The following is a 27,433-nucleotide window of genomic DNA, read 5'->3' as shown; positions in this document are numbered from 1 at the left end:
TTATTATTATTATTATTATTATTATTATTATTATTATTATGATTACTACTACTACTATTGTTATTATTAGCTGTAGCAGAAATGTTTGATTCTTTGCTGTGTTCAAGAGTAAACACTGTCACTGTCTAATACCTGTCCGAATAGCCATTCCAATATGCAGTCATAAATGGGTTTATATTATTTATACTGTAGTTTAATAGCAAATAATGAACAAACAAAACACTCGCCACACTGAGTGGTGGGAGGGCTGGCTGCCAATTGCAGGGGTCGGAGGGAGGGTAGTAGGGACTCGCAGGTGGCAGGAAACTTAAATGTGATTTGGTGGCTGGGAATTTGGCGGTTGGGAATTTGCGAATGTGTTGAAAACATGAATGTTGAGGGAGACCTGTACTCCGATATGGAAAATGTGAGGAAATTAAATCTACATTGGATTATAAAACGAATTCCAACCACACAAGAGAGCGAAAAACTAATGCAAAAGACCTGGAAGTGATCATGTCAGAGGATCTCACCTTCAAAGACCATAATAGTGTATCAATCACATCTGCTAGAAATATTACAGGATGGATAATGAGAACGTTCAAAACTAGGGATGCCAAGCCCATGATAACGCTCTTCAGGTTGCCTGTTCTATCTAGGCTGGAATATTGCTGCACACTAACAGCACCTTTCAGGGCAGGTGAAATTGTTGACCTAGAAAATGTACAGAGAACCTTCACAGCACACATAAGTGATAAAACACCAAAATTACTGGGAACGCTTGAAGTTTCTCAACCTGTACTCCCTAGAATGCAGGTGAGAGAGATACATGATTGTATACACTTGGAAAATCCTAGAGGGATTAGTACCAAACTTGCACACATAAATCACTCCTTGTGAAAGCAAAAGACTCAGCAGATGATGCAACATCCCCACAATGAAAAGCAGGGGTGCCACTAAGAGACAATGCAATAGGTGTCAGGAGCCCAAGACTGTTCAACTGCCTTCCAGCATACATAAGGGGGATTACCAATAGACCCCTGGCTGTCTTCAAGAAGGCCATGGACAGGCACCTAAAGTCAGTACTCGACCAGCGGGGCTGTGGTTCATACGTTGGGTTGCTTGTGGCCAACAGTAACAGCCTGGTTGATCAGACCCTGATCCACCATGAGGCCTGGCCACAGACCGGGCCGCAGGGGTGTTGACCCCTGAAACCCTCTCCAGGTATACTCCAGGTGTCCACGGGTGTTATGTTCCAAGACCTACATACCTATGATAAAGTTTAATTGATAAATTATGCACAAGAAGGCATTATCAACATTAAATAATAATAAAATACATTGTACATTATTATATTTCACAAATGGAAGATTCATTCCTGCCATACATCTTAATGACCTCAGCATACGATTTTTTTTTCTTTTTGTATCAAGTTGACATTTAGCATTTTTTCACTGATGGGAAGCATTTCACAGCTTCTCTTAGGCTATGAAGAATTGCCATTATCACTACTTTTGCACTTTGTGGCCATTATTAAGAAAATTAAGGGTTATATTCAAGCCACAGTAAACCACTGATACCTGAAACCATGAAAACCGAATCCCTGGATACAAGGGTTCTATTGTATAACAATCCATGAGCCTTGTTTCTTGTGATCTACTGATTGCCATAGGCAACATTACCAGTGACCCTCCTAGCACCTTATGTATGATTGTTTACCTTCCTGTTTTTCTCATCTACTCTTTTCTTATTCTCCCCCTCCCATTTTTTCTCATGCAGCTCTCATACTTCCTCCATGTAGGTACTCAGTGATAAATTAAACATAAGTGTTGTGTAATCCAAGAAAAGCAAAACTCATATCAATATCTTCCTGCTATGTACAGTATTCAGTAGCATTTTATGTTGAAGATTCTTCTCACCATACATAAAGAAATGTGTACTTTTTTATGAATTGATGTTTTTGCTGAAAGAGTTTATTCCTAATTTAAGCTAATACATAATTATGTACTACAGTGGACCCCCGGTTAACGATTTTAATCCGTGCAAGAGGGCTCATCGTTATGCGAAATAATCGTTATGCGAATTAATTTTCCCCATAAGAAATAATGGAAATAAAATTAATCCGTGCAAGACGCCCAAAAGTATGAAAAAAAAATTTTTTTACCACATGAAATGTTAATTTTAATACACACAAACTGAAAAAGGCATGCACAATTACATGACACTTACTTTTATTGAAGATCTGGTGATGATTGATGGGATGGGAGGAGGGGAGAGCATTATCTTCTTACTGTTTAGAAGGGGAATCCCCTTCCATTAGGACTTGAGGTAGCAAGTCCTTTTCTGGGGTTACTTCCCTTCTTCTTTTAATGCCACTAGGACCAGCTTCAGAGTCACTGGACCTCTGTCGCACAACAAATCTGTCCATAGAGCTCTGTACCTCCCGTTTCTTCAAGACTTTCCTAAAATGGGCCATAACATTGTCATTGAAATAGTCACAAGCACGGCTTGCAACAGCTGTGTCAGGGTGATTTTCATCTATAAAGGTTTGCAGTTCAAACCACTCTGCACACATTTCCTTAATCTTTGAAGTAGGCACAATGGATTCCACAACTGGCATAGGCTTCTCAGGGTTAGCCCCAAACCCTTCAAAATCTTTCTTAATTTCCATACTAATTCTCACCCTTTTTACCACAGGGTTGGCACTAGAAGCTTTCTTGGGGCCCATGGTCACTTATTTTCCAGAAACACCACCGAAAACACTGTAATAATACGAAATATTCCGAGTGTATGCTTGGATGTTACCGCGGAGGCTGGCTGGTAAACAATGGGACGGCCGGCACATGTGAGGGCACATTGGACGCGTCTCGGACGAAAATCGGTATGCGGGTTTTTAATCGGTATGCGGGGCAAAAATTTTGCGATAAAAGTAATCGTTATGCGGAAAAATCGCTATGCGATGCCATCGTTATGCGGGGGTCCACTGTACATGGGTTTTGGGTGGGGAGGACCTCAACTTTATGTGTATGAACAGGAATGGGCATGAGTGTGGAGCAGAGGTTCCACTGTATAACTATTGACACCTTTGGAAACTTTCTTTCATTAACCCTTAAGTTGCTGATAATGTAAACACCAACCAGGAAAATGCTTATGACATAAAGTTGTGCCTAAATTCTAGCGCCTTGTTAGGATTACATCAGAGAAAACAGATCTGTGCTATAGGTGTGCACAGTTAAAAAAATAATTGTGTTGTGTGAGGGGACATTGTGGGAGCCAGTAAATGCCATTTACATTTGTTTAGTGTGATTGTACAATAAATATCAGTGAAATATGATATCTAACCGTAGATCTAGGTATAAAACATGATTCATAAAAAAATAATTAGGAAAACCAGAAAAATTGTAAAAAAACTAATGTTAAAATTACTTTCTTCACACAGCAAGCACTCGTGTCATAAATCGGTCACCAATATCACTTCAAACCTTTATATATATTGTGTATCTTTATACGTATATGCTTCTAAACTGTTGTGTTCTGAGCACCTCTGCAAAAACAGTGATTATGTGTGAGTGAGGTGAAAGTGTTAAATGATGATGAAAGTATTTTCTTTTTGGGGATTTTCTTTCTTTTTGGGTCACCCTGCCTCGGTGGGAGACGGCCGACTTGATTTATTACACTTCTAAAATCAGGGAGGATTTTTATGCCTAGACAAAATTTTCTATTCAGAACTGCTGGCACTGAGTGTACATTTATTTTAGACCCTTTGGGAGTTTAAATGTTAAAGAGTAAACCCCTGTGGAATCTTTATGAATGAAAAATGAGTAAGAGCACCTGAAACATTTCTGAAGAATTTGATGCACTTGGCTACTATACTCATATCTGACATAGACAAGGATGTCAGCTACAGCACTGTGTCTTACCTTTGCAGATGACACCCGAATCTGCATGACAGTGACTTCCATTGCAGACACTGCAAGGCTCCAGGCAGACATCACCAAATCTTTCAATGGGCTGCAGAAAATAATACGAAGTTCAGCGATGAGAAATTTCAGTTACTCCAATATGGTAAACATGAAGAAATCAAACTTCATCAGAGTATAAAACAAATTCCGGCCACAAAATAGAGCGAAAAACTAACATCAAAGACCTGGGAGTGATCATGTCGGAAGATCTCACCTTCAAGGACCTTAACGTTGTATCAATCGCATCTGCTAGAAAAATGACAGGATGGATAATGAGAACCTTCAAAACTAAGGATACCAAGCCCATGATGACACTCTTCAGGTCGATTGTTCTATCTAGGCTGGAATATTGCTGCACACTAACAGCACCTTTCAAGGCAGGTAAAATTGCTGACCTAGAAAATGTACAGAGAACCTTCACAGCACGCATAACAGAGATAAAACACCTCAATTACTGGGAGCGCTTAAAGTTCCTGAACCTGTACTCCCTGGAATGCAGGTGGGAGAGATACATGATTATACACACCTGGAAAATCCTGGAGGGGCTAGTACCAAACTTGCACATGAAAATCACTCACTACAAAAGCAAAAGACTCAGCAGACGATGCAACATCCACCCAATGAAAAGCAGGGGTGTCACTAGCACGTTAAGAGACAACACAATAAGTGTCAGGGGCCCAAGACTGTTCAACTGCCTCCCAGCATACATAAGGGGGATTACCAATAGACCCCTGGCTGTCTTCAAGCAGGCATTGGTCAAGCACCTAAAGTCTGTACCTGACCAGCCGGGCTGTGGCTTGTACGTTGCATTGTGTGCAGCCAGCAGTAACAGCCTGGTTGATCAGGCCCTGATCCACCATGAGGCCTGGTCACAGACTGGGCCGCATGGGCGTTGACCCCCGGAACTCTCTCCAGGTAAACTCCAGGTAAACAAGTAGTATGAATGATTGAGCATCACTTTACCACAAAAACATAAACATGAAAGACACCAAAGCTCTGGCAAGAAAAACAAGAAAGCCTGGGAAAACAATAATCATATCTCACCCTCAGTGTGTAAGTTGAGAAAATACAGCAGATTCTCAAGTGGCACTAGAATGTAGGTTTAGCTTATGTGACAGCCTACCAGTCAGCAACCCAATCTCACACAACAAGGAATAGCTAAACAGATCTGAATCTTTCTTGGTCCTGCTTCATCATCGTGTTGCTAATCACGTCGGTTATTTAATTTACTTTTGACAAAAATGTGCATTTTTGTAAGTTTATGTAACCTAGCTTAATTCACTCTTATGTAACCTAACTTTAAATTAAGAAACTAGCATTTGTAAGTTTATAGAGAGTATTAAGAATTTGACACTGGGATTGTCATTCAAAAAACTAACTTTCAGGAGTAAATGAAAATAAGTCGCAATGAGGCAGGATGTCCCCTGTATGTTGCCAAGAACAACCAAAATTAGCTGGTTTGTTGCCTCTCAGTTAAAGTAAATAATTTCATACTAAGGCATTTTTTTTTTTTTTTTTTTTTTTTTTTTTTTTTTTTTTTTTTTTGTTTTTTTTTTTTTTTTTTTTTTTTTTCCCACAGTCAAGTAAAATTTTGTTTTTCAAACAGGTATGAAACCAGTAATGTTCAGTGTACAAAATGCTATGAATGGATGTGGTTTTTGGATTCGCACGGGTTATGACATTTGCTACCACAAGAATCACTATTCACGTGTACCAAAGAGCCATGATAACATCCGTTTTAAGAGGTCTGAAAACAAGTGCTATTACACAGCGACATTTACCGTAACATTCCATCATGCATATGATGTATGCTATATGGCTTATCATTATCCATATACGTATACTCAACTTCTGGTCAGTTGATGTTTGTATTTATTACTTTGTATGTTATGATATTTACACAAATGATTTGCAGCATGGTGAAAATTACTGAGCATATATATATCTTAAATCAAATGCTATATGATTCCCCTACAGGTTTAATGCTCTGTCATAATCATAATATTTCTGAAATACAATAACATTTCCAAACTTTATGTAAATTACTTCTTATATCTTTTGACATATACAGTACTTTCAATTTATTGACAGGATTACCACAGTCAACAAGAAGCACGTCATCTTCGTAGTAATACATTCTTTAGTAACCAAGTTTTATGTTACACGCTCAATGGCAACCCAGTACCTCTTCTCACCGTCACAAACATGGATAATGTACAGGTACGAACATAACAGTGTCACTTTGTTAGTATGAAAGGTGTCTCATACTTGAACATCGAGTCTCTAATATGTACACAACCAAAGGCTACTGGAGTAAGAGATATATTGATCAATTTTGATCATAAAAATTTTAAGATAATATTGGACTATAAAATAATTTATTATAATTTTTATCTCTTTATTTATATATAGTCATTATTGTCTTTCAGGACAAAGAGGTTATCTTCCTTACAGCAAGAGTGCATCCTGGAGAGAGTAATTCCTCTTGGGTGATGGAGGGAGTACTAAACTTTCTCTTGGGAAGTGAACCTGAGGCACAATTGTTGCTTGATAAATTCATCTTTAAAATTGTGCCAATGTTAAATCCTGAAGGAGTCATACATGGAAAGTAAGTACATTACAGTGTCTTTCCATTTCATGGTTTATTTGATTTAACCCTTAAACGGTCCAAACAGATCGACGTTCAAATTCATAGTGCTCCAAAAGAAGATCTACTTTTTTTTACATATTTTCAAATATAACAAAAAAAAAAGTAGATAAAAGTTTTTTTTACATGTTTTCAAATGTAAAACAAAAAAGAAGATTTACATTTTTTTACATACTTTCAGATGTTGAAAAAACGTATATATACGTTTGGACTGTTTAAGGGTTAAATATGGCTTTGTGGTTCTAGCATCTATTAATATGTATGATTCTTTGTTCTCTCAAAGAGCACACATTCCTTGAGGAATGGAAAAGTTGTCTTGTTTACAGAGTGGTATTCTCCTCTCCTTTCATCTGTCCTCACATTACAACTAACTCACAAACTGGACATAAGTTTTTTAGAAAATGTTTGCCTGTCTGTCCTCAATCATTATCAAGACAGGGAGAGGAAAATAGACACAAATGTAGTGTTATATGATCATTTATTGACTATTTTTCACCCACACAGTGGGTTTTATTCTCACTTTATCAAGTGACTTGATAATGCTCACTGTGTGGGCAAAATGTAGTCAAAAGATGACATTATAGCGCATGTGTGTATTTTTCCATTGTGTCAATAGTTTATACCATTTATCTCCCAGATAAGGTATGTAAGCCAGAAATCAGATCAGGCAAGAGATTTGGAGGAAGTCACAGCCACTTGTTATCAGTGTGTGTGAAGCAACTGAAACTTAAAATCCACATAATGTAGTGGCTGGACAAAAGTGGTACTGTCACCCTTTACTTGCACTCAGAAACATGATCTTAAAAAATGAAGGTAGCTTGGGCATGCATATAAAAGTTAATTGGTAGAAGAAAAGGAACAGGAAAATGCAGACACACATCTAAGAAAAAATTTTGGAGTGAGTTAAACAAGTTAAGAAAGCCTAGGGAAAGTATGGATTTTTTTTTTTTTTTTTCAACAAGTCGGCAGTCTCCCACCGAGGCAGGGTGACCCAAAAAAGAAAGAAAATCCCCGAAAAGAAAATACTTTCATCATCATTCAACACTTTCACCACACTCACACATTATCACTGCTTTTGCAGAGGTGCTCAGAATACAACAGTTTAGAAGCATATACGTATAAAGATACACAACATATCCCTCCAAACTGCCAATATTCCAAACCCCTCCTTTAAAGTGCAGGCATTGTACTTCCCATTTCCAGGACTCAAGTCCGACTATATGAAAATAACCGGTTTCCCTGAATCCCTTCACTAAATATTACCCTGCTCACACTCCAACAGATCGTCAGGTCCCAAGTATCATTCGTCTCCATTCACTCCTATCTAACACGCTCATGCACACTTGCTGGAAGTCCAAGCCCCTTGCCCACAAAACCTCCTTTACCCCCTCTTTCCAACCCTTTCGAGGACGACCCCTACCCCTCCTTCCTTCCCCTATAGATTTATATGCTTTCCATGTCATTCTACTTTGATCCATTCTCTCTAAATGACCAAACTACCTCAACAACCCCTCTTCTGCCCTCTGACTAATGCTTTTATTAACTCCACACCTTCTCCTAATTTCCACACTCCGAATTTTCTGCACAATATTTACACCACACATTGCCCTTAGACATGACATCTCCACTGCCTCCAACCGTCTCCTCGCTGCTGCATTTACCACCCAAGCTTCACATCCATATAAGAGTGTTGGTATTACTATACTTTCATACATTCCCTTCTTTGCCTCCATAGATAACGTTTTTTGAGTCCACATATACCTCAACGCACCACTCACCTTTTTTCCCTCATCAATTCTATGATTAACCTCATCCTTCATAAACCCATCCGCTGACACGTCAACTCCCAAGTATCTGAAAACATTCACTTCTTCCATACTCCCCCTCCCCACAATTTTTCTTTATCTAAATCATTTGATACCCTCATCACCTTACTCTTTTCTATGTTCTCTTTCAACTTTCTACCTTTACACACATTCTCAAACTCATCCACTAACCTTTGAAATTTTTCTTTAGAATCTCCCATAAGCACAGTATCATCAGCAAAAAGTAACTGTGTCAGTTCCCATTTTGAATTTGAATCCCCATAATTTAATCCCACCCCTCTCCCGAACACCCTAGCATTTACTTCTTTTACAACCCCATCTATAAATATATTAAACAACCATGGTGACATTACACATCCCTGTCTAAGACCTACTTTTACCGGGAAGTATTCTCCCTCTCTTCTACATACCCTGACCTGAGTCTCACTGTCCTCATAAAAGCTCTTTACAGCATTTAGTAACTTACCACCTATTCCATATACTTGCAACATCTGCCACATTGCTCCTCTATCCACTCTATCATATGCCTTTTCTAAATCCATAAATGCAATAAAAACTTCCCTACCTTTATCTAAATACTGTTCACATATATGCTTCAATGTAAACACTTGATCTACACATCCCCTACCCACTCTGAAGCCTCCCTGCTCATCCGCAATCCTACATTCTGTCTTACCTCTAATTCTTTCAATTATAACCCTACTGTATACTTTTCCTGGTATACTCAGTAAACTTATTCCTCTATAATTTTTACAATCTTTTTTGTCCCCTTTCCCTTTATATAAAGGGACTATACATGCTCTCCGCCAATCCCTAGGTACCTTCCCCTCTTTCATACATTTATTAAACAAAAGTACCAACCACTCCAACACTATATCCCCCCCTGCTTTTAACATTTCTGTCATGATCCCATCAGTTCCAGCTGCTTTACCCCCTTTCATTCTACGTAATGCCTCACGTACCTCCACCACACTTACATTCTGCTCTTCTTCACTCCTAAAAGATGGTATACCTCCCTGGCCAGTGCATGAAATTACCGCCTCCCTTTCTTCCTCAACATTTAAAAGTTCCTCAAAATATTCTCGCCATCTACCTAATACCTCCCTCTCCCCATCTACTAACTCCCCTACTCTGTTTTTAACTGACAAATCCATACTTTCCCTAGGCTTTCTTAACTTGTTTAACTCACTCCAAATTTTTTTCTTATTTTCATTAAAATTTCTTGACAGTGCCTCTCCCACTCTTTCATCTGCTCTCCTTTTGCACTCTCTCACCACTCTCTTCACCTTTCTTTTACTCTCCATATACTCTGCTCTTCTTATAACACTTCTGCTTTGTAAAAACCTCTCGAAAGGTTCCTTTTTCTCTTTTATCACACCCTTTACATCATCATTCCACCAATCACTCCTCTTTCCTCCTGCCCCCACCCTCCTATAACCACAAACTTCTGCCCCACATTCTAATACTGCATTTTTAAAACTATTCCAACCCTCTTCAACCCCCCCACTACTCATCTTTGCGCTAGCCCACCTTTCTGCCAATAGTCGCTTATATCTCGCCCGAACTTCCTCCTCCCTTAGTTTATACACTTTCACCTCCCTCTTACTTGTTGTTGCCACCTTCCTCTTTTCCCATCTACCTCTTACTCTAACTGTAGCTACAACTAAATAATGATCAGATATATCAGTTGCCCCTCTATAAACATGTACATCCTGGAGCCTACCCATCAACCTTTTATCCACCAATACATAATCTAACAAACTACTTTCATTACGTGCTACATCATACCTTGTATATTTATTTATCCTCTTTTTCATAAAATATGTATTACTTATTACCAAATTTCTTTCTACACATAGCTCAATTAAAGGCTCCCCATTTACATTTACCCCTGGCACCCCAAATTTACCTACTACTCCCTCCATAACATTTTTACCCACTTTAGCATTGAAATCCCCAACCACCATTACTCTCACACTTGATTCAAAACTCCCCACGCATTCACTCAACATTTCCCAGAATCTCTCTCTCTCCTCTACACTTCTCTCTTCTCCAGGTGCATACACGCTTACTATAACCCACTTTTCACATCCAGTCTTTATTTTACTCCACATAATCCTTGAATTTATACATTTGTATGGATTTGTCAGTTCAAAACAGAGTAGGGGAGTTAGTAGATGGGGAGAGGGAGGTATTAGGTAGATGGCGAGAATATTTTGAGGAACTTTTAAATGTTGAGGAAGAAAGGGAGGTGGTAATTTCATGCACTGGTCAGGTAGGTATACCATCTTTTAGGAGTGAAGAAGAGCAGAATGTAAGTGTGGGGGAGGTACGTGAGGCATTACGTAGAATGAAAGGGGGTAAAGCAGCTGGAACTGATGGGATCATGACAGAAATGTTAAAAGCAGGGGGGGATATAGTGTTGGAGTGGTTGGTACTTTTGTTTAATAAATGTATGAGAGAGGGGAAGGTACCTAGGGATTGGCAGAGAGCATGTATAGTCCCTTTATATAAAGGGAAAGGGGACAAAAGAGATTGTAAAAATTATAGAGGTATAAGTTTATTGAGTATACCAGGAAAAGTGTATGGTAGGGTTATAATTGAAAGAATTAGAGGTAAGACAGAATGTAGGATTGCGGATGAGCAAGGAGGTTTCAGAGTGGGTAGGGGATGTGTAGATCGAGTGTTTACATTGAAGCATATATGTGAACAGTATTTAGATAAAGATAGGGAAGTTTTCATTGCATTTATGCATTTAGAAAAGGCATATGATAGAGTGGATAGAGGAGCAATGTGGCAGATGTTGCAAGTATATGGAATAGGTGGTAAGTTACTAAATGCTGTAAAGAGTTTTTATGAGGATAGTGAGGCTCAGGTTAGGGTGTGTAGAAGAGAGGGAGACTACTTCCCGGTAAAAGTAGGTCTTAGACAGGGATGTGTAATGTCACCATGGTTGTTTAATATATTTATAGATGGGGTTGTAAACGAAGTAAATGCTTGGGTGTTCGGGAGAGGGGTGGGATTAAATTATGGGGAATCAAATTCAAAATGGGAATTAACACAGTTGCTTTTTGCTGATGATACTGTGCTTATGGGAGATTATAAAGAAAAATTGCAAAGGTTAGTGGATGAGTTTGGGAATGTGTGTAAAGGTAGAAAGTTGAAAGTGAACATAGAAAAGAGTAAGGTGATGAGGGTATCAAATGATTTAGATCAAGAAAAATTGGATATCAAATTGGGGAGGAGGAGTATGGAAGAAGTGAATGTTTTCAGATACTTGGGAGTTGACGTGTTGGCGGATGGATTTATGAAGGATGAGGTTAATCATAGAGTTGATGAGGGAAAAAAGGTGAGTGGTGCATTGAGGTATATGTGGATTCAAAAAACGTTATCTATGGAGGCAAAGAAGGGAATGTATGAAAGTATAGTAGTACCAACACTCTTATATGGGTGTGAAGCTTGGGTGGTAAATGCAGCAGCGAGGAGACGGTGTAAATATTATGCAGAAAATTCGGAGTGTGGAAATTAAGAAAAGTTTTTTTTTATGTTATTATTACACTGGCCAATTCCCACCAAGGCAGGGTGGCTTGAAAAAGAAAAACTTTCACCATCATTCACTCCATCACTGTCTTGCCAGAAGGGTGCTTTACACTACAGTTTTCAAACTGCAACATTAACACCCCTCCTTCAGAGTGCAGGCACTGTACTTCCCATCTCCAGGACTCAAGTCTGGCCTGCCGGTTTCCCTGAACCCCTTCATAAATTTTACTTTGCTCACACTCCAACAGCACGTCAAGTATTAAAAACCATTTGTCTCCATTCACTCCTATCAAACACGCTCACGCATGCCTGCTGGAAGTCCAAGCCCCTCGCACACAAAACCTCCTTTACCCCCTCCCTCCAAACTTTCCTAGGCTGACCCCTACCCCGCCTTCCTTCCACTACAGACTGATATACTCTTGAAGTCACTCTGTTTCGCTCCATTCTCTCTACATGTCCGAACCACCTCAACAACCCTTCCTCAGCCCTCTGGACAACAGTTTTGGTAATCCCGCACCTCCTCCTAACTTCCAAACTACGAATTCTCTGCATTATATTCACACCACACATTGCCCTCAGACATGACATCTCCACTGCCTCCAGCCTTTTCCTCGCTGCAACATTCATCACCCATGCTTCACACCCATATAAGAGCGTTGGTAAAACTATACTCTCATACATTCCCCTCTTTGCCTCCAAGGACAAAGTTCTTTGTCTCCACAGACTCCTAAGTGCACCACTCACCCTTTTCCCCTCATCAATTCTATGATTCACCTCATCTTTCATAGACCCATCCGCTGACACGTCCACTCCCAAATATCTGAATACATTCACCTCCTCCATACTCTCTCCCTCCAATCTGATATCCAATCTTTCATCACCTAATCTTTTTGTTATCCTCATAACCTTACTCTTAGGAAAAGGTGTGGAGTTAATAAAAGTATTAGTCAGAGGGCAGAAGCGGGGTTGAGGTGGTTTGGTCAATTAGAGAGAATGGATCAAAGTAGAATGACATGGAAAGCATATAAATCTATAGGGGAAGGAAGGCGAGGTAGGGGTCGTCCTCGTAATTGTTGGAGAGAGGGGGTAAAGGAGGTTTTGTGGGCAAGGGGCTTGGACTTCCAGCAAGCATGCATGAGCGTGTTAGATAGGAGTGAATGGAGACGAATGGTACTTGGGACCTGACGATCTGTAGGAGTGTGAGCAGGGTAATATTTAGTGAAGGGATTCAGGGAAACCGGTTATTTTCATATAGCCGGACTTGAGTCCTGGAAATGGGAAGTACAATGCCTGCACTTTAAAGGAGGGGTTTGGGATATTGGCAGTTTGGAGGGATATGTTGTGTATCTTTATACGTATATGCTTCTAAACTGTTGTATTCTGAGCACCTCTGCAAAAACAGTGATTATGTGTGAGTGTGGTGAAAGTGTTGAATGATGATGAAAGCATTTTCTTTTTTGGATTTTCTTTCTTTTTTGGGTCACCCTGCCTCGGTGGGAGACTGCCGACTTGTTGAAAAAAAAAAAATGCATATAGTAAATTTTCAGTTTAACAAATCTCTATTTAAAGGGCTTAAGAAATGTGAAACAAAATCTACTGGGCCTATTGTTTCGGAAACAGTGGAGAAAGTCCACTGGCTACAGAATTATCTGTTATTGTTAAAATCATAGCAAGGCAACCTCATCTCTATCCACTACAATCATCATTACCAGCCACCCACTCATCCCTGTTTGTCAGTTAAATCTAGGGTTTACTGTAAATTCCTTTAAAAATATATTGTATAAACAGAGAACGTGTATAATACCACCAAGTAATTTAGCATGCTTTCTCACAGAGCAAGAGACAAATGCATACCACTGCTGGTTTGCATAAAATTTGAAATTGCATTCTTGTGTGGCAAGCACACCAGTTTCATTGGAATATAAGTGACAAAAGGGTCTGTAGAGTGGGTGTGTGTGCAGTTACTACTGCTTCTCACCTCCTGGCTTGTTTTCTGGTATTTTTGTTATCTGTTCAGTTTTCTAATTTTTCTTTCACTTACTTTTTACATACTTGTTTTCTGGTTTTCTCCCCATTTTCTTGCTTGGTTGTGACTTGATAATGTTAAATTATGGACCAAAACAGTGTTTAAAATTTCCTCTCCAAAGTTTGCATTATTTTTGAAATGGAGTAGATCTGCACTGTAATTACCTGATTTTCTGTCAAAAATTCAAAGCTACACTATTGCAAGCAACACAGAAGTACAGTTTATTAAGTAATAAAAATGATAATATGCAAAGCAGTATCATCAATACAAAATGTATATACAGTGGACCCCCGCATAACGATTACCTCCGAATGTGACCAATTATGTAAGTGTATTTATGTAAGTGCGTTTGTACGTGTATGTTTGGGGGTCTGAAATGGACTAATCTACTTCACAATATTTCGTATGGGAACAAATTCGGTCAGTACTGGCACCTGAACGTACTTCTGGAGTGAAAAAATATCGTTAACCGGGGGTCCACTGTATATGTGACAGATGATAAATGAGCATTTTTCTATTTATATTTATGAACCTTTAAAAATCAGTGTGAGGTGTCATCTTTAAGAGCCCAACTAAATGTTTCTTTCCTACTGAGGATCCCTGCAAGTGTTTTATTAGTGTGCTTCTCTCGCTCTGGCTCACTAGGGGTAAACTCTTTTGTTGGTGGCTGTAGCAATTGTAAAGGAGAAATTTGGTGATTGGGGATTATCTCATTGGTATAAGTTGCATTTGCAGGATTCTCTGGCTTCAGTTCTGCTGCAGGCATTACTTTGATCTGTTGCAGTTCAGTTGTGGGTGGCATTATCTTAATGAGTTGCTCAGTAGTTGTTGTAATTGTCTCATTGATATCTGGCTGTGGAGATGTCATTATTTTCAAAGATGATGGAGTAGTGAAGGCAGTGACAGATGGGATTGAAGCTCTGCTCTTAGTAATGAGTGACTGAATAGAAGCAGATGGTGAAGGTGCAGTGGGATTAGGCTGTGATTCCTTTTCCTTTTGTATTTGTTCATCCTGTTGCTGCTCCTGTATAGTACTTCCTGAAGATGGATGAGGTGTTATTTTTTTGACCAAGTGAAGAACTGCTCTGTTTGAAACTTGAGTAACTCCAGGCAATATGGTTGTATTTCTGTAAAGATTTTAAACATATTATGGACATTCTAACAAAATGTATTCACATACTTTTTAAGGTGAACTATTTGCACAAGACGTAGTTTTTCTAATTTTCTCAAAAGCTTAACAACTTGTACAATCATTATATCATGTGCTTTGTTGTCTTACTTGTAGAACATTGGTTTTGTTAAGAAATCTTGTTCACCAACATGTGCATCTCTCTGTTCCCTTACCCCAGTGGCCTTCACTTCCAAGGCAAGGTATTCCGAAAAATTAAGATTGGTGGTGAGATACTAAATTACAAATTTTATGGAACAACATGATTTGGACAGCCAAAATCAACATGGGTTTAGAGCAGGAAACTCATGCTTGTCACAACTGCTGGATCATTGTAACAAAATTACAGAAGCTGTGGAAAAATCCCAAAATGCAGGTGTTATCTACATGAGCTTCACTAAGGGATTTGACAAATCTGAACATGGAGTGATGGCATATAACATAAATTCAGTAGATATCATAGGAAAAGTAGGCAGATGGATTTACACTTTTCTAATGAACAGTAGGAGAAAATGTAAATTCTAGCCTTAGCTGAGTAGAAAGCTCAGTATCCCTAAGAACAGTGCCCCTCTTGTTGCTCATCCTCACAGCAGATTTTTGTGCCATATTTTGCAGACAACATAAAAATTAGTATGTAAGTCATCTTTGTAGAGGACCACAAAAATTAGAGGATATGTACACAGTTTTCAAGTAGGTGGTAAAAAATATGATGCTCAATGGGACAAATTCCAGTTGTTCATGTTTTCAAAAGAATGAGGATCTCAGAAGGAAAACAGTATACAAAACTCAACAATGTCTTCCTATGGAATAAAAAGAATGTGTAAAAAACCTGCATAAAATAATGTCAGCTGATCTACTTTTAAAGGAACACATTAAGGCAGACAGTGCAAAAATTAGAAGAATAACTGGGTGGATAATGAGAGCTTTGAAAACAAGAGAAACATTGCCAAAGGTGACACTATTCAAATCACTTGTGTCTCTTACTTGGAGTACTACTCAGTGCTAACAGCTCCATTCAAGGCTGGGGACGTAGCAGAGCTGGAAAAAATACAAAAAGCATTTCCTGCTTGCTTAGAACTTATAAAACATTTAAACTATTGGAAATGCCTAACAGAAATGGAAATGTACTTCCTGGAAAGAAGGGAAGAGAGATATTTGATAATATACACATAATAGGGTAATATTTTGTGAAGGGATTCAGGGGAACTGGTTAACTGGACTTTAGTCCTGGATATGGTAAGTACAATGCCTGCACTTTAAAGAAGTGGTTTTGGGATATTGGCACCCAGATACAACATCTAAACTGTCGTATCTGGGCACCTCTGCAAAGACAGTGATTATGTATGAGTGATGGTGAAAGTGTTGAATGATGATGAAAGTTTTTTCCTTTCATTTTGAGTTTTTCTTTCTTTTTGGGTCACCCTGCCTCGGTAGGAAATGGCTGATGTGCTAAAAAAAAAATGTACAGGGGTAACAGATATGGAAGGAAGTGTAATGTAGCCCAGTGAAAAACAGAGCAACCATGGGCACAATATTCATATATTTTATTTGGACATGATATATAGTTGTACAAAGAATTATAGTAGTTAGGTATACATGCCAAAAGCCCATTGTATGCAGAGCATTATGGGCAGGCTTAAAATTAACTTAAAATTAACAAGCAATGAAAGGTTCAGTGCTAAAAATTACCATAAACAATTTACAATATGAAGTACAAATAAGTATTTGAAACAATGAAATTTGAACATTTCGATATTGAAGCATTATAGTTGTACAAATTTGTCGCATTACAATGTATAACAAACAAGATGATCAATTTACTGTATGTTGTCTTGAAGTTTTAAGATTTTATTAATTGGGAAAATTATTGGTAATGTTAAGTTATGAGTGTTGATTATTTAGTCCTGGGCGAGTAAGTGGTTTTTTAGAAGAGTCTCAAATTGATTTTCAGGCCTGGTTACTTTAGTATGTTCTGGTAATGAATTCCAGATTTTGGGGCCCTTTATGTGCATAGTTTTTACACAGTGTGATATGGACACGGGGTATATCAAAAAGAAATCTGTGTCTTGTGTTATGGTCGTGTGTCCTGTTGAGGTTGGTGAGGAGAAGTTTGAGTAGAGGGTTTATGTTTACGTGTATTGTTCTATAGGACAACACTTAGTCAACATCCATGGACTCTGAATATTAAACCTTCTACTAGCAGACATCAGAAATATTGCTGGAATAAGTTTTCAAGAGGAAACTAGATCACTCCCACAATGTGCCAGATTGATATATGGGCCAGTGCACTGCCACAAGCAATAACCTAGTCAGCCATGGAATCAACAAAGAGACCTGGCCCAGGCTAAGCTATAATTGTAAAACACTCAAAATGAGCCACAGGAAAAAAGATTTATTATTTTTAATTTAAAAGCACTTCACTTGCATCCTTCCTCTATAAAACTGCACAAAGAATCTCTCTATACTTCATCTTAGGATGCAAAAGTGCATTGCTTTATGTTTTAAATGAAAAAGATAATGTGCCTCTTGTATGCCAGTAGATGCTGAACCACAGGTATTGAGAAGACTTGTGAAGGCTTCATAATTATAAGAGAAGATGTGAAAGTCTTGTGAAGGGTCTCCCCTCATTCTTCGTCTAACAAGTGAATGTAACTTAAGAGTCTTCTTCATAATTTCTGTTGCTTACACTTCTTGATGAGCTTGGTTACTGCCTTTGATGATTAATCAGGGTCATAGTTTTACCCTCATAAATCCCCCCTTTCAGTATTGTTACTGGGTAAAAATGAATGAAGGTTCAGCAGGGCCAAAGTCACTCAAAAGGAGCAGACTTACTTGATACGCGGAGATTGTCCCTATCTAAGATCTTCCCCGCTGCTACCCTTTAGTAACCTCAACCCTAAGGTTACGTCCCAGGAGGACACATCATGCTAGTGATGACTAGTTACCTATAAGTAATAATAAACTGAGAAATCTGAAACCTAGAAGTAAGGTTAATTAAATTATTTCTAGTTTACCCCAGGCTTCAGTCAACATTATGACCCTATCAATTTAGGGTAAAATTTCCACATACAGTATATCTGGACTGATCATGATGCACATAAATGATTAAAACTGTGCAAGAATTGCCATCTTAGCTAGTACAGTGGTCCCTCGCTTTTCGTAGTTCTCGGCAATCGTAAATTTCGCCAATCATAGGGGTATTTTCGTATAAACATGGACTCGCTTTTCATAGGTTGACTCGCGAGTCGTAGTTCGTCCGGGACGCGTACCCACGGCGTGAGCCGTGGCAGCAGCCTGTCTGGCATTCTTTACCAGTGAGCGAAGGTCCCCTCGTGTGCTCCAGCAAAATATTTCATAATATTCCATTTATTTTAGTGCTTGCAAGTACTAAATAAGCCACCATGGCTCCAAAGAAAGCTCCTAGTGCCAAGCCTGTGGTAAAGAAGGTGAGAAATACAATTGAATTTAAGAAAACCATCATTGAACAATATGAAAGTGGTACAAGTGTGGCCGAACTGGCTAGGATGTATAAGAAACCCTACACAACCTTATGTTCCATAGTGGCCAAGAAAAAGGAAATCAAGGTCGCTGTTGTTGCAAAGGGGGTAACTATGCTGACAAAAATGAAATCACCAGTACTCGAAGACGTTGAGAAGTTACTATTGGTGTGGATAAATGAAAAACAATTAGCAGGAGATACTCTTATGACTTTGATTATTTGTGAAAAGGCTAGGCAGTTGCGTGACGATTTGGTAAAGAAATTGCCTGCAACTAGTGGTGATGTGAGTGAATTTAAGGCCAGCAAAGGCTGGTTTGAGAGATTTAAGAACCGTACTGGCATACACAGTGTGGTAAGGCATGGTGAGGCTGCCAGTTCGGACCACAAGGCGGCTGAAAAATATGTGCATGAATTCCAGGAGTACATAGAGCCTGAAGGACTGAAACCTGAACAAGTGTTCAATTGTGACGAAACAGGCCTCTTTTGGAAGAAAATGCCAAAGAGGACCTTCATTACACAAGAGGAAAAGGCAATGCCAGGACACAAGCCTATGAAAGACAGGCTGACGCTAATGTTCTGTGCTAATGCTAGTGGGGATTTCAAAGTGAAGCCATTACTAGTGTACCATTCTGAAAATCCCAGAGTGTTCAGGAAAAACAATGTTATGAAGAGTAAATTGTGTGTGTTTTGGAAATCTAATAGTAAGGCATGGGTCACAAGGGAAATTTTCGTCGAGTGGTTCAATGAAGTGTTTGGCCCTAGTGTGAAGAATTACCTCCTGGAAAAGAAATTGGATCTCAAGTGCCTGCTAGTAATGGACAGTGCACCTGCTCATCCTCCAAACTTGGATGACCTAATTTTTGAAGAGTTTGGGTTCATCACAATGAAGTTCTTGCCCCTGAATACCACTCCTCTCTTCCAGCCCATGGACCAGCAGGTCATTGCAAACTTTAAAAAACTCTACACAAAAGCAATGTTTCACAGGTGCTTGACTGTGACCACAGACACTCACTTGACCCTAAGGGAATTTTGGAGAGAACACTTCAGCATCCTCTATTGCATAACCCTTATAGGTATGGCTTGGGAGGGAGTGACTACCAGGACTTTGAACTCTGACTGGAGAAAATTGTGGCCAGATTGTGTCGACAAGAGGGATTATGAAGGGTTTGGGGCTGACCCTGATGAGCCTATGTCTGTTGTAAAATCAATTGTGGCACTGGGGAGTTCCATGGGGTTGGATGTGAGTTTGGAGGATGTGGAAGAATTGGTGGAAGACCACAACGAAGAGCTCACCACTGAGGAGCTGCAAAAGCTTCAGCAGGAAGAGCAACACATCGCAGCTCAGAATCTTGCTGCAGAGGAGGCGGAAGAGAGATGGAAGAAGGTGCCCTCTTCAGAAATTAAAGAGATTTTTAATATGTGGGGTAAGATGGAAAGCTTTATGGAGAAACATCACCCTAACAAGGTTGTTGCAAGCCATGTTGGCAACATGTACAGTGACAAAGCCTTGGGCCATTTTAGGGAAGTGTTAAAGTGATGCCAGAAACAGAGCTCTCTCCACAGTTATTTTGCGAGACAGGACTCCAGTGACTCAAGGTGGTCCTAGTGGCATTAAGAAACAGAGAAGAGAAGCAACCCCAGAAAAGCAATTGGCACCTGAAGTGCTGCTGGAAGGGGATTCCCCTTCCAAACTATAAACAACCCACTCTCTCTCCTCCTCCAGTCTCCCATACACTAAGAAGAATCTCCAATAAAGGTAAGTGTTATGGTGTTAATGTTTCATTCATCATTTCCCATTGTATTGTTTATGTACTACATGTATATTTCATGTAAAAAAAATTTCTGTTTTAATACTTCTGGGTGTCAGGAATGGATTAATTGTATTTACATTATTTCTTATGGGGAAAACTGATTCGCAAATCGTAAATTTCGTTTATAGTAGCTCCTCCAGGAACGGATTAATTATGAAAAACGAGGGACCACTGTATATTCATTGACCAAGACCCCTTAACAGACCTGGTAGATGCTACAGAGAGAGAGAAATCCCACTGGTACATCAGATGAAAGGCTTCCACCAACTGCCTCTCCTCTTCTGGTTGTTCAAGCATTGGGATAATTTAAATGGGCTAGTGAGGAGAATCTTCAAGAGTTCACACTCTTGTGGTATAGTGTTAAAGTCTGAGAGTTAGTCTCTAACCCCCTGGTGTGTGAGAGGCTGCTACCTGCCTGCCACTCAGATGGCTCATAATATCTCATCTTTGCTAATTAACATTGCTCCCAAAAGCAACAATCCTGAATTGATAATGTATTTACATTTTAAGTTTAATTTGGGGCTTCATTTGAGTGTTTTATTTACATAAATGATAATACATATTTTTTTTTCAACAAGTTGGCCATCTCCCACCAAGGCAGGGTGACCCAAAAAGAAAGAAAATTCCCAAAAAGAAAATACTTTCATTATCATTCAACACTTTGACCTCACTCATACATAATCACTGTTTTTGCAGAGGTGCCCAGATACAACACTTATGAAGCATATATAAAGATATATAACATATCCCTCCAAACTGTCAATATCCCAAACCCCTCCTTTAAAGTGCAGGCATTGTACTTCCCATTTCCAGTACTCAAGTCCGGCTATATAAAAATAACTGGTTTCCCTGAATCCTTTCACTAAATATTACCCTGCTCACACTCCAACAGCTCATCAGGTTCCAAAAACCATTCATCTCCATTCACTCCTCTCTAACATACTGTACTTGCTGGAAGTCCAAGCCCCTCACCCACAAAACCTCCTTTACCCCCTCCCTCCAACCTTTTTGAGGATGACCCCTACCCCGCCTTCCTTACCCTACACTCTCATTCTAATTTGATCCATTCTCTCTAAGTGATCAAACCACCTCAACAACCCCTCTTTAGTCCTCTGACTAATGCTTTTATTAACTCCACACCTAATTTCCACACTCCGAATTCTCTGCATAATATTTACACCACACATTGCCCTTCGAAAGGTCATCTCCACTGCCTCCAACTGCCTCCTCGCTGCAGCATTTACAACCCAAGCTTCACACCCAGATAACAGTGTTGGTACTACTATACTTTCATACATTCCCTTCTTTGCCTCCATAGATAATGTTTTTTGTCTCCATATATACCTCAGCACACCACCCACCTTTTTTTCTTCATTAATTCTATGGTTAACCTCATCCTTCATAAACCCATCAGCTGACATGTCAACTCCCAAATATCTGAAAACATTCACTTCTTCCATTCTTCCTCTCTCCAATGTGATATCCAATTTTTCTTTATCTAAATAATTTGATTCCCTCATCACCTTACTCTTATCTATGTTCACTTTCAACTTTCTACCTTTACACGTTCTCCCAAACTTGTCCACTAACCTCTGCAACTTTTCTTTAGAATCTCCCATAAGCGAAGTATCATCAGCAAAAAGTAACTGTGTCAATTCCCATTTTGTATTTGATTCCCCATAATTTAATCCCACCTATCTCCCGAACACCCTAGCATTTACTTATTTTACAACCCCATCTATAAATATATTAAACAACCATGGTGACATTACACATCCCTGTCTGAGACCTACTTTTACCGGGAAGTAATCTCCCTCTCTTCACACCCTAACCTGAGCCTCACTATCCTCATAAAAACTCTTTACCTATTCCATATACCTGCAACATCTGCCACATTCCTTCCCTATCCACTGTATCAGATGCTCTTTCTAAATCCATAAATGCAATGAAAACTTCCCTACCATTATCTAAATACTGTTCACATATATGCTTCAATGTAAACACTTGATCAACACATTCCGTCCCCACTCTAAAGCCTCCTTGCTCATCCGCAATCCTACTCTCTGTCTTACCTCTAATTCTTTCAATAATAACCCTACCATACACTTTTCCTGGTGTACTTGGTAAACTTATTCCCCTATAATTTTTACAGTCTCTTTTGTCCCCCTTCCCTTTATATAAAGGAACTATACATGCTCTCTGCCAATTCCTAGGTACCTTCCCCTCTTTCATACATTTATTAAACAAAAATACCAACCACTCCAACACTATATCTTCCCCTGCTTTAAACATTTCTGTCATAATCCCATCAGTTCCAGCTGCTTTACCCCCTTTCATTCTATGTAATGCCTCACGTACCTCCCCCACACTCACATCCTGCTCTTCTTCACTCCTAAAAGATGTTATACCTCCCTGGCCAGTGCATGAAATTACCGTCTCCCTTTCTTCATCGACATTTGAAAGTTCCTCAAAATATTCTCGCCATCTACCCAATACCTCCATCTCCCCATCTACTAACTCCCCTACTCTGTTTTTAACTGACATATCCATTAATTCCCTAGGCTTTCTTAACTTGTTTATCTCACTCCAAAATTTTTTCTTATTTTCATCAAAATTTCTTGACAGTGCCTCACCCACTCTATCATCTGCTATCCTTTTGCACTCTCTCACTACTCTCTTCACCTTTCTTTTACTCTCCATATACTCTGCTCTTCTTATAACACTTCTGCTTTGTAAAAACCTCTCATAAGCTAACTTTTTCTCTTTTATCACACCCTTTACTTCATCATTCCACCAATCACTCTATCCTCCTGCACCCACCCTCCTATAGCCACAAACTTCTGCCCCACATTCTAATGCTGCATTTTTAAAACTATTCCAACCCTTTTCAACCCCCCCACTACTCATACTTGCACTAGCCCGCCTTTCTGCCAATAGTTGCTTATACCTCACCTTAACTTCCTCCTCCCTTAGTTTATACACTTTCAACTCTCTCTTACTTGTTGTTGCCATTTTTCTTTTGTCCCATCTGCATCTTACTCTAACTGTAGCTACAACTAAATATTGATCTCATATATCAGTTGCCCCTTTATAAACATGTACATCCTGAAGCCTACCCATCAACCTTTTATCCACCAATACATAATCTAACAAACTACTTTCATTATGTGCTATATCATACCTTGTATACTTATTTATCCTCTTTTTCATAAAATATGTATTACTTAATACCAAACCTCTTTCTTCACATAGCTCAATTAAAGGCTCCTCATTTTCATTTACCCTTGGCACCCCAAATTTACCTATTACTCCCTCCACAACGTTTTTACCCACTTTAGCATTGAAATCCCCAACCACAAGTACTCTCACACTTGGTTCAAAACTCCCCATGCACTCACTCAACATTTCCCAAAATCTCTCTCTCTCTCTCTCCCTCCTCTAAACTTCTCTCTCCTCCAAGTGCATAAATGCTTACTGTAACTCACTTTTCACATCCAACCCTTATGTTACTCCACATAATCCTTGAATTAATACATTTATATTCCCTCTTTTCCTGCCATAACCTATCCTTCAACATTATTGCTACTCCTTCTTTAACTCTTAACTCTGTTTGAAACCCTTGACCTAATCCCATTAATAATACTGTAATATACAAATATTTACCTAATATGTATTCAATATTAAAGCCATGGTGAGAGATTTTGAGCATGTATATGCCAGATTTTCCTCAGGTATGTATTACCAGTAATTTATCAGTTGCTTAATAACTGATATCCAACATTAGTAAGACAGTGGTTATTTGACAAAACTCTGTATTGGGAGACATTTTCCTCTTGCATAACACAAAAAAAAAAAACAACAACTATCCTCACCTATAATCTGCACATGGTGGTATATTTAGGATTCTGTTCTTGATCTAGTCATATTCAACTTCAAAACTTTTGGTTGCATTGGGTATTTAATTTTGGCAGTTGTGAGGCATACAGTTATCTAATTTTTTATCTAATTTTCTTACAATCACTCTGAAAATAAATACTAAATTTACTGGTAATTACTAATAAAATATCGGGTTTTTTTACGAATAAAAATTTTGTATTGCTTTGCTTTAATCCATTTAACTCTGTGCTTAATTGAAAGTATGACCATGCAGAGTAAAAGCATTCTAAAAACAGTGAAACCCATAAACATTAAAAAACATCAAATGAGCTGATTTGCTTACTCTACAAAGGTCTGGTGTAAACTTTACCTGCTCTTACCCCTGAGTCGTGGCGCGGTTTGTAGTCACATAGTTATAGTAGAAACACCGAGTCTGCTCGCAGATGAAGTGTTTGTTATCCATGCAGTTCTCTGCTGACCAGATACTTCCCTCTGTGCTCATGCATGACTGCTGTGACTTGCTGTTAGGCACACAAAAATAACATTTACTGTCAAAAAACTGAATTAATTGGTTATACGAGAGATAATTTATATACAGTGGACCCCTGACCAATGGCAGCATCAACTAATGCCAAATAAGTCTAACGGCGCTCTTTGGCATAAAAATATTGGCTCTACCAACGGCAAAAAACTCATCTAACGGCTTTCGTCCCGAACGTGTTCATGTGGCTGGAGCGCAGCCTGAGCTGGCCCAGCCACTCCAAGACTCAGAGTGCCAATGTCTACAAGCTGTTGTGGTCGATTCCACGTGTACCTGCGATATATTTTGTATCCCAGTGTTTTTAGTGCTTGTCACCGCTAAATAAGCTACCATAGGCCCCAAGAAAGCTTCTAGTGCTAACCCTGTGGTAAAAAGTGTGAGAAATACTTTCGAAATACTATCGTACTACAGTCAGCTGCTGCTGCACCACCGTCAGCTGCTGCTGCTGCACTTCACTACCATCATCTGTTGCTGCACCACCGTCAGCTGCTGCTGCACCACGGTCAGCTGTACTACTTGAAGATGTGGAGAGACTGTTGTTGGTGTGGCTGATCCAGAGGGTTAGCCACCCAGGATAACCCAAGAAAGTCACTGCGTCATCGAGGATTGTCTAACTTATTTCCATTGGGGTCCTTAATCTTTTTCCCCAGGATGCGACCCACACCAGTCGACTAACACCCAGATGAACAGGAAAAAATGCCTGGAACTAGTGCTCATATTGGTGAATTTAAGGCCAGCAAAGGTTGGTTTGAGAGATTTAAGAATCATAGTGGCATACACAGTGTGATAAGACATAGTGAAGCTGAAAAATTCCAACCCCAACAAGTGTTTAATTGTGACGAAACAGGCCTGTTCCGGAAGAAAATGCCAAACAGGACCTACATTACTCATAACTCAGGAGGAAAAGGCACTCCCGGGACACAAGCCTATGAAAGACAGGCTAACTCTCATGTTTTGTTGTAATGCTAGTGAAAATCCCAGTGTGTTCAAGAAAAACAATGTCTCATCACTCAACAATACTCTTCAATAAAGGTGTCATTTTAGTATTTATTTATGTATGTATTGGGCATGTCTCATTGTTTTCTGTGTAGAGAAATGTATATGTCATGTAGAAAAAAATTATTTTTTTAATACTTTTGGCTGTCTGGAACGGATTAATTGGATTTCCATTATTTCTTATGGTGAAAATTAATTTGACTAACGGCTAATTCGACTAAAGGCTAGCTCTCTGGAACGGATTAAAGCCAACTTGTTTAAAAAAAAAAAAAAAGTCTGTTGAGTATACCTGGTAAAGTATATGGTAGAGTTATTATTGAAAAAATTAAGAGTAAGACGGAGAGTAGGATAGCAGATGAACAAGGAGGCTTTAGGAAAGGTAGGGGGTGTGTAGACCAAGTGTTTACAGTGAAACATATAGGTGAACAGTACTATTTAGATAAGGGTAAAGAGGTTTTTGTGGCATTTATGGATTTGGAAAAGGCATATGACAGGGTGGATAGCGGGGGCAATGTGGCAGATGTTGCAGGTGTATGGTATAGGAGGTAGGTTACTGAAAGCAGTGAAGAGTTTTTACGAGGATAGTGAGGCTCAGGTTAGAGTGTGTAGGAGAGAGGGATACACAAATAACCCGCACATAAAAGACAGAAGCTTACGACGACGTTTCGGTCCGACTTGGACCATTGACAAAGTCACACTAACAGAGGTGGAGCAGGACGGCTATATATAGGCAGGAAGAGGTGGAGGTAGTAGTAGTAGTAGTAGTAGTAGTAGTAGTAGTAGTAGTAGTAGTAGTACTACTCCACCTCTTCCTGCCTATATATAGCCGTCCTGCTCCACCTCTGTTAGTGTGACTTTGTCAATGGTCCAAGTCGGACCGAAACGTCGTCGTAAGCTTCTGTCTTTTATGTGCGGGTTATTTGTGTATCGTTCCAGTCACGGTATTGTGCCTTTTTGTTATTTATTTAGTTATTTATTTAGGAGAGAGGGAGATTATTCCCCAGTAAAAGTAGGCCTTAGACAAGGATGTGTGATGTCACTGTGGTTGTTCAATATATTTATAGATGGGGTTGTAAGAGAAGTGAATGCGAGGGTCTTGGCAAGAGGTGTGGAGTTAAAATATAAAGAATCAAACACAAAGTGGGAGTTTTCACAGTTGCTCTTTGCTGATGACACTGTGCTTTTGAGAGATTCTGAAGAGAAGTTGCAGAGGTTGGTGGATGAATTTGATAGGGTATGTAAGAGAAGAAAATTAAAAGTGAATACAGTAGGGCCCCACTTATATGGCGGGTTAGGTTCCAGGCTATCGCCGGAAAGCAGACATCGCTGGAAAGCAGAACACCATTTTTTTCCATTTATAAATGCATATAAATGCCAGACAACAAGTTTACACTAAATTATATTAAGTTAGTAATAGAACTAGGCATTAAAAAAAACAAAAAGTAAAATACATACACAGTACACTCATTACTTATCTTAAAGTACGTATTTGTAATCTTAATGTAGGGCGAGAGGTGAGTAGTACTTATTTGTAGGAAGTCAGGTGTAGGTAGCCTTGGCTC

The 27,433-nt window shown here is 39.2% G+C and overlaps 2 protein-coding genes across 5 annotated transcripts in view; one reads left to right on the top strand and one right to left on the bottom strand.

The window, feature by feature from the left end:
• Positions 1-27,433, top strand: part of LOC128686064 (cytosolic carboxypeptidase 1-like) — a 224,920-nt gene that overhangs the window by 43,069 nt on the left and 154,418 nt on the right. Inside the window, exons 9-11 of the mRNA XM_070080124.1 lie at positions 5,548-5,795; positions 6,033-6,161; positions 6,371-6,549. Coding sequence (XP_069936225.1) covers positions 5,548-5,795; positions 6,033-6,161; positions 6,371-6,549 — 556 coding nt within the window. The remainder of the gene's footprint in view (positions 1-5,547; positions 5,796-6,032; positions 6,162-6,370; positions 6,550-27,433) is intronic.
• LOC128686624 (C-type lectin 37Db-like) overlaps positions 13,135-27,433 on the bottom strand; it is a 35,818-nt gene continuing 21,519 nt past the window's right edge. The window contains exons 4-6 of one of the 4 annotated variants that reach the window (XR_008406673.2): positions 24,705-24,855; positions 16,133-16,186; positions 15,027-15,107 (exon numbers count right to left, since the gene is read on the bottom strand). Coding sequence is in view for 3 of the 4 variants with exons in the window: in XM_053773584.2 (XP_053629559.1) it covers positions 14,522-15,107; positions 24,715-24,855 (727 nt within the window). In the remaining variant the exon portion in view is untranslated. Of the gene's footprint in view, positions 15,108-16,132; positions 16,187-24,704; positions 24,856-27,433 lie in introns of all 4 variants that reach the window. The other 3 variants (XM_053773584.2, XM_053773582.2, XM_053773585.2) reach the window with 3 other exon arrangements.

This window comes from Cherax quadricarinatus, unplaced genomic scaffold, assembly GCF_038502225.1.
Source record: "Cherax quadricarinatus isolate ZL_2023a unplaced genomic scaffold, ASM3850222v1 Contig157, whole genome shotgun sequence".
NCBI lineage: Eukaryota > Metazoa > Arthropoda > Malacostraca > Decapoda > Parastacidae > Cherax > Cherax quadricarinatus.
This window is presented reverse-complemented; position numbering and strand designations above follow the sequence as displayed.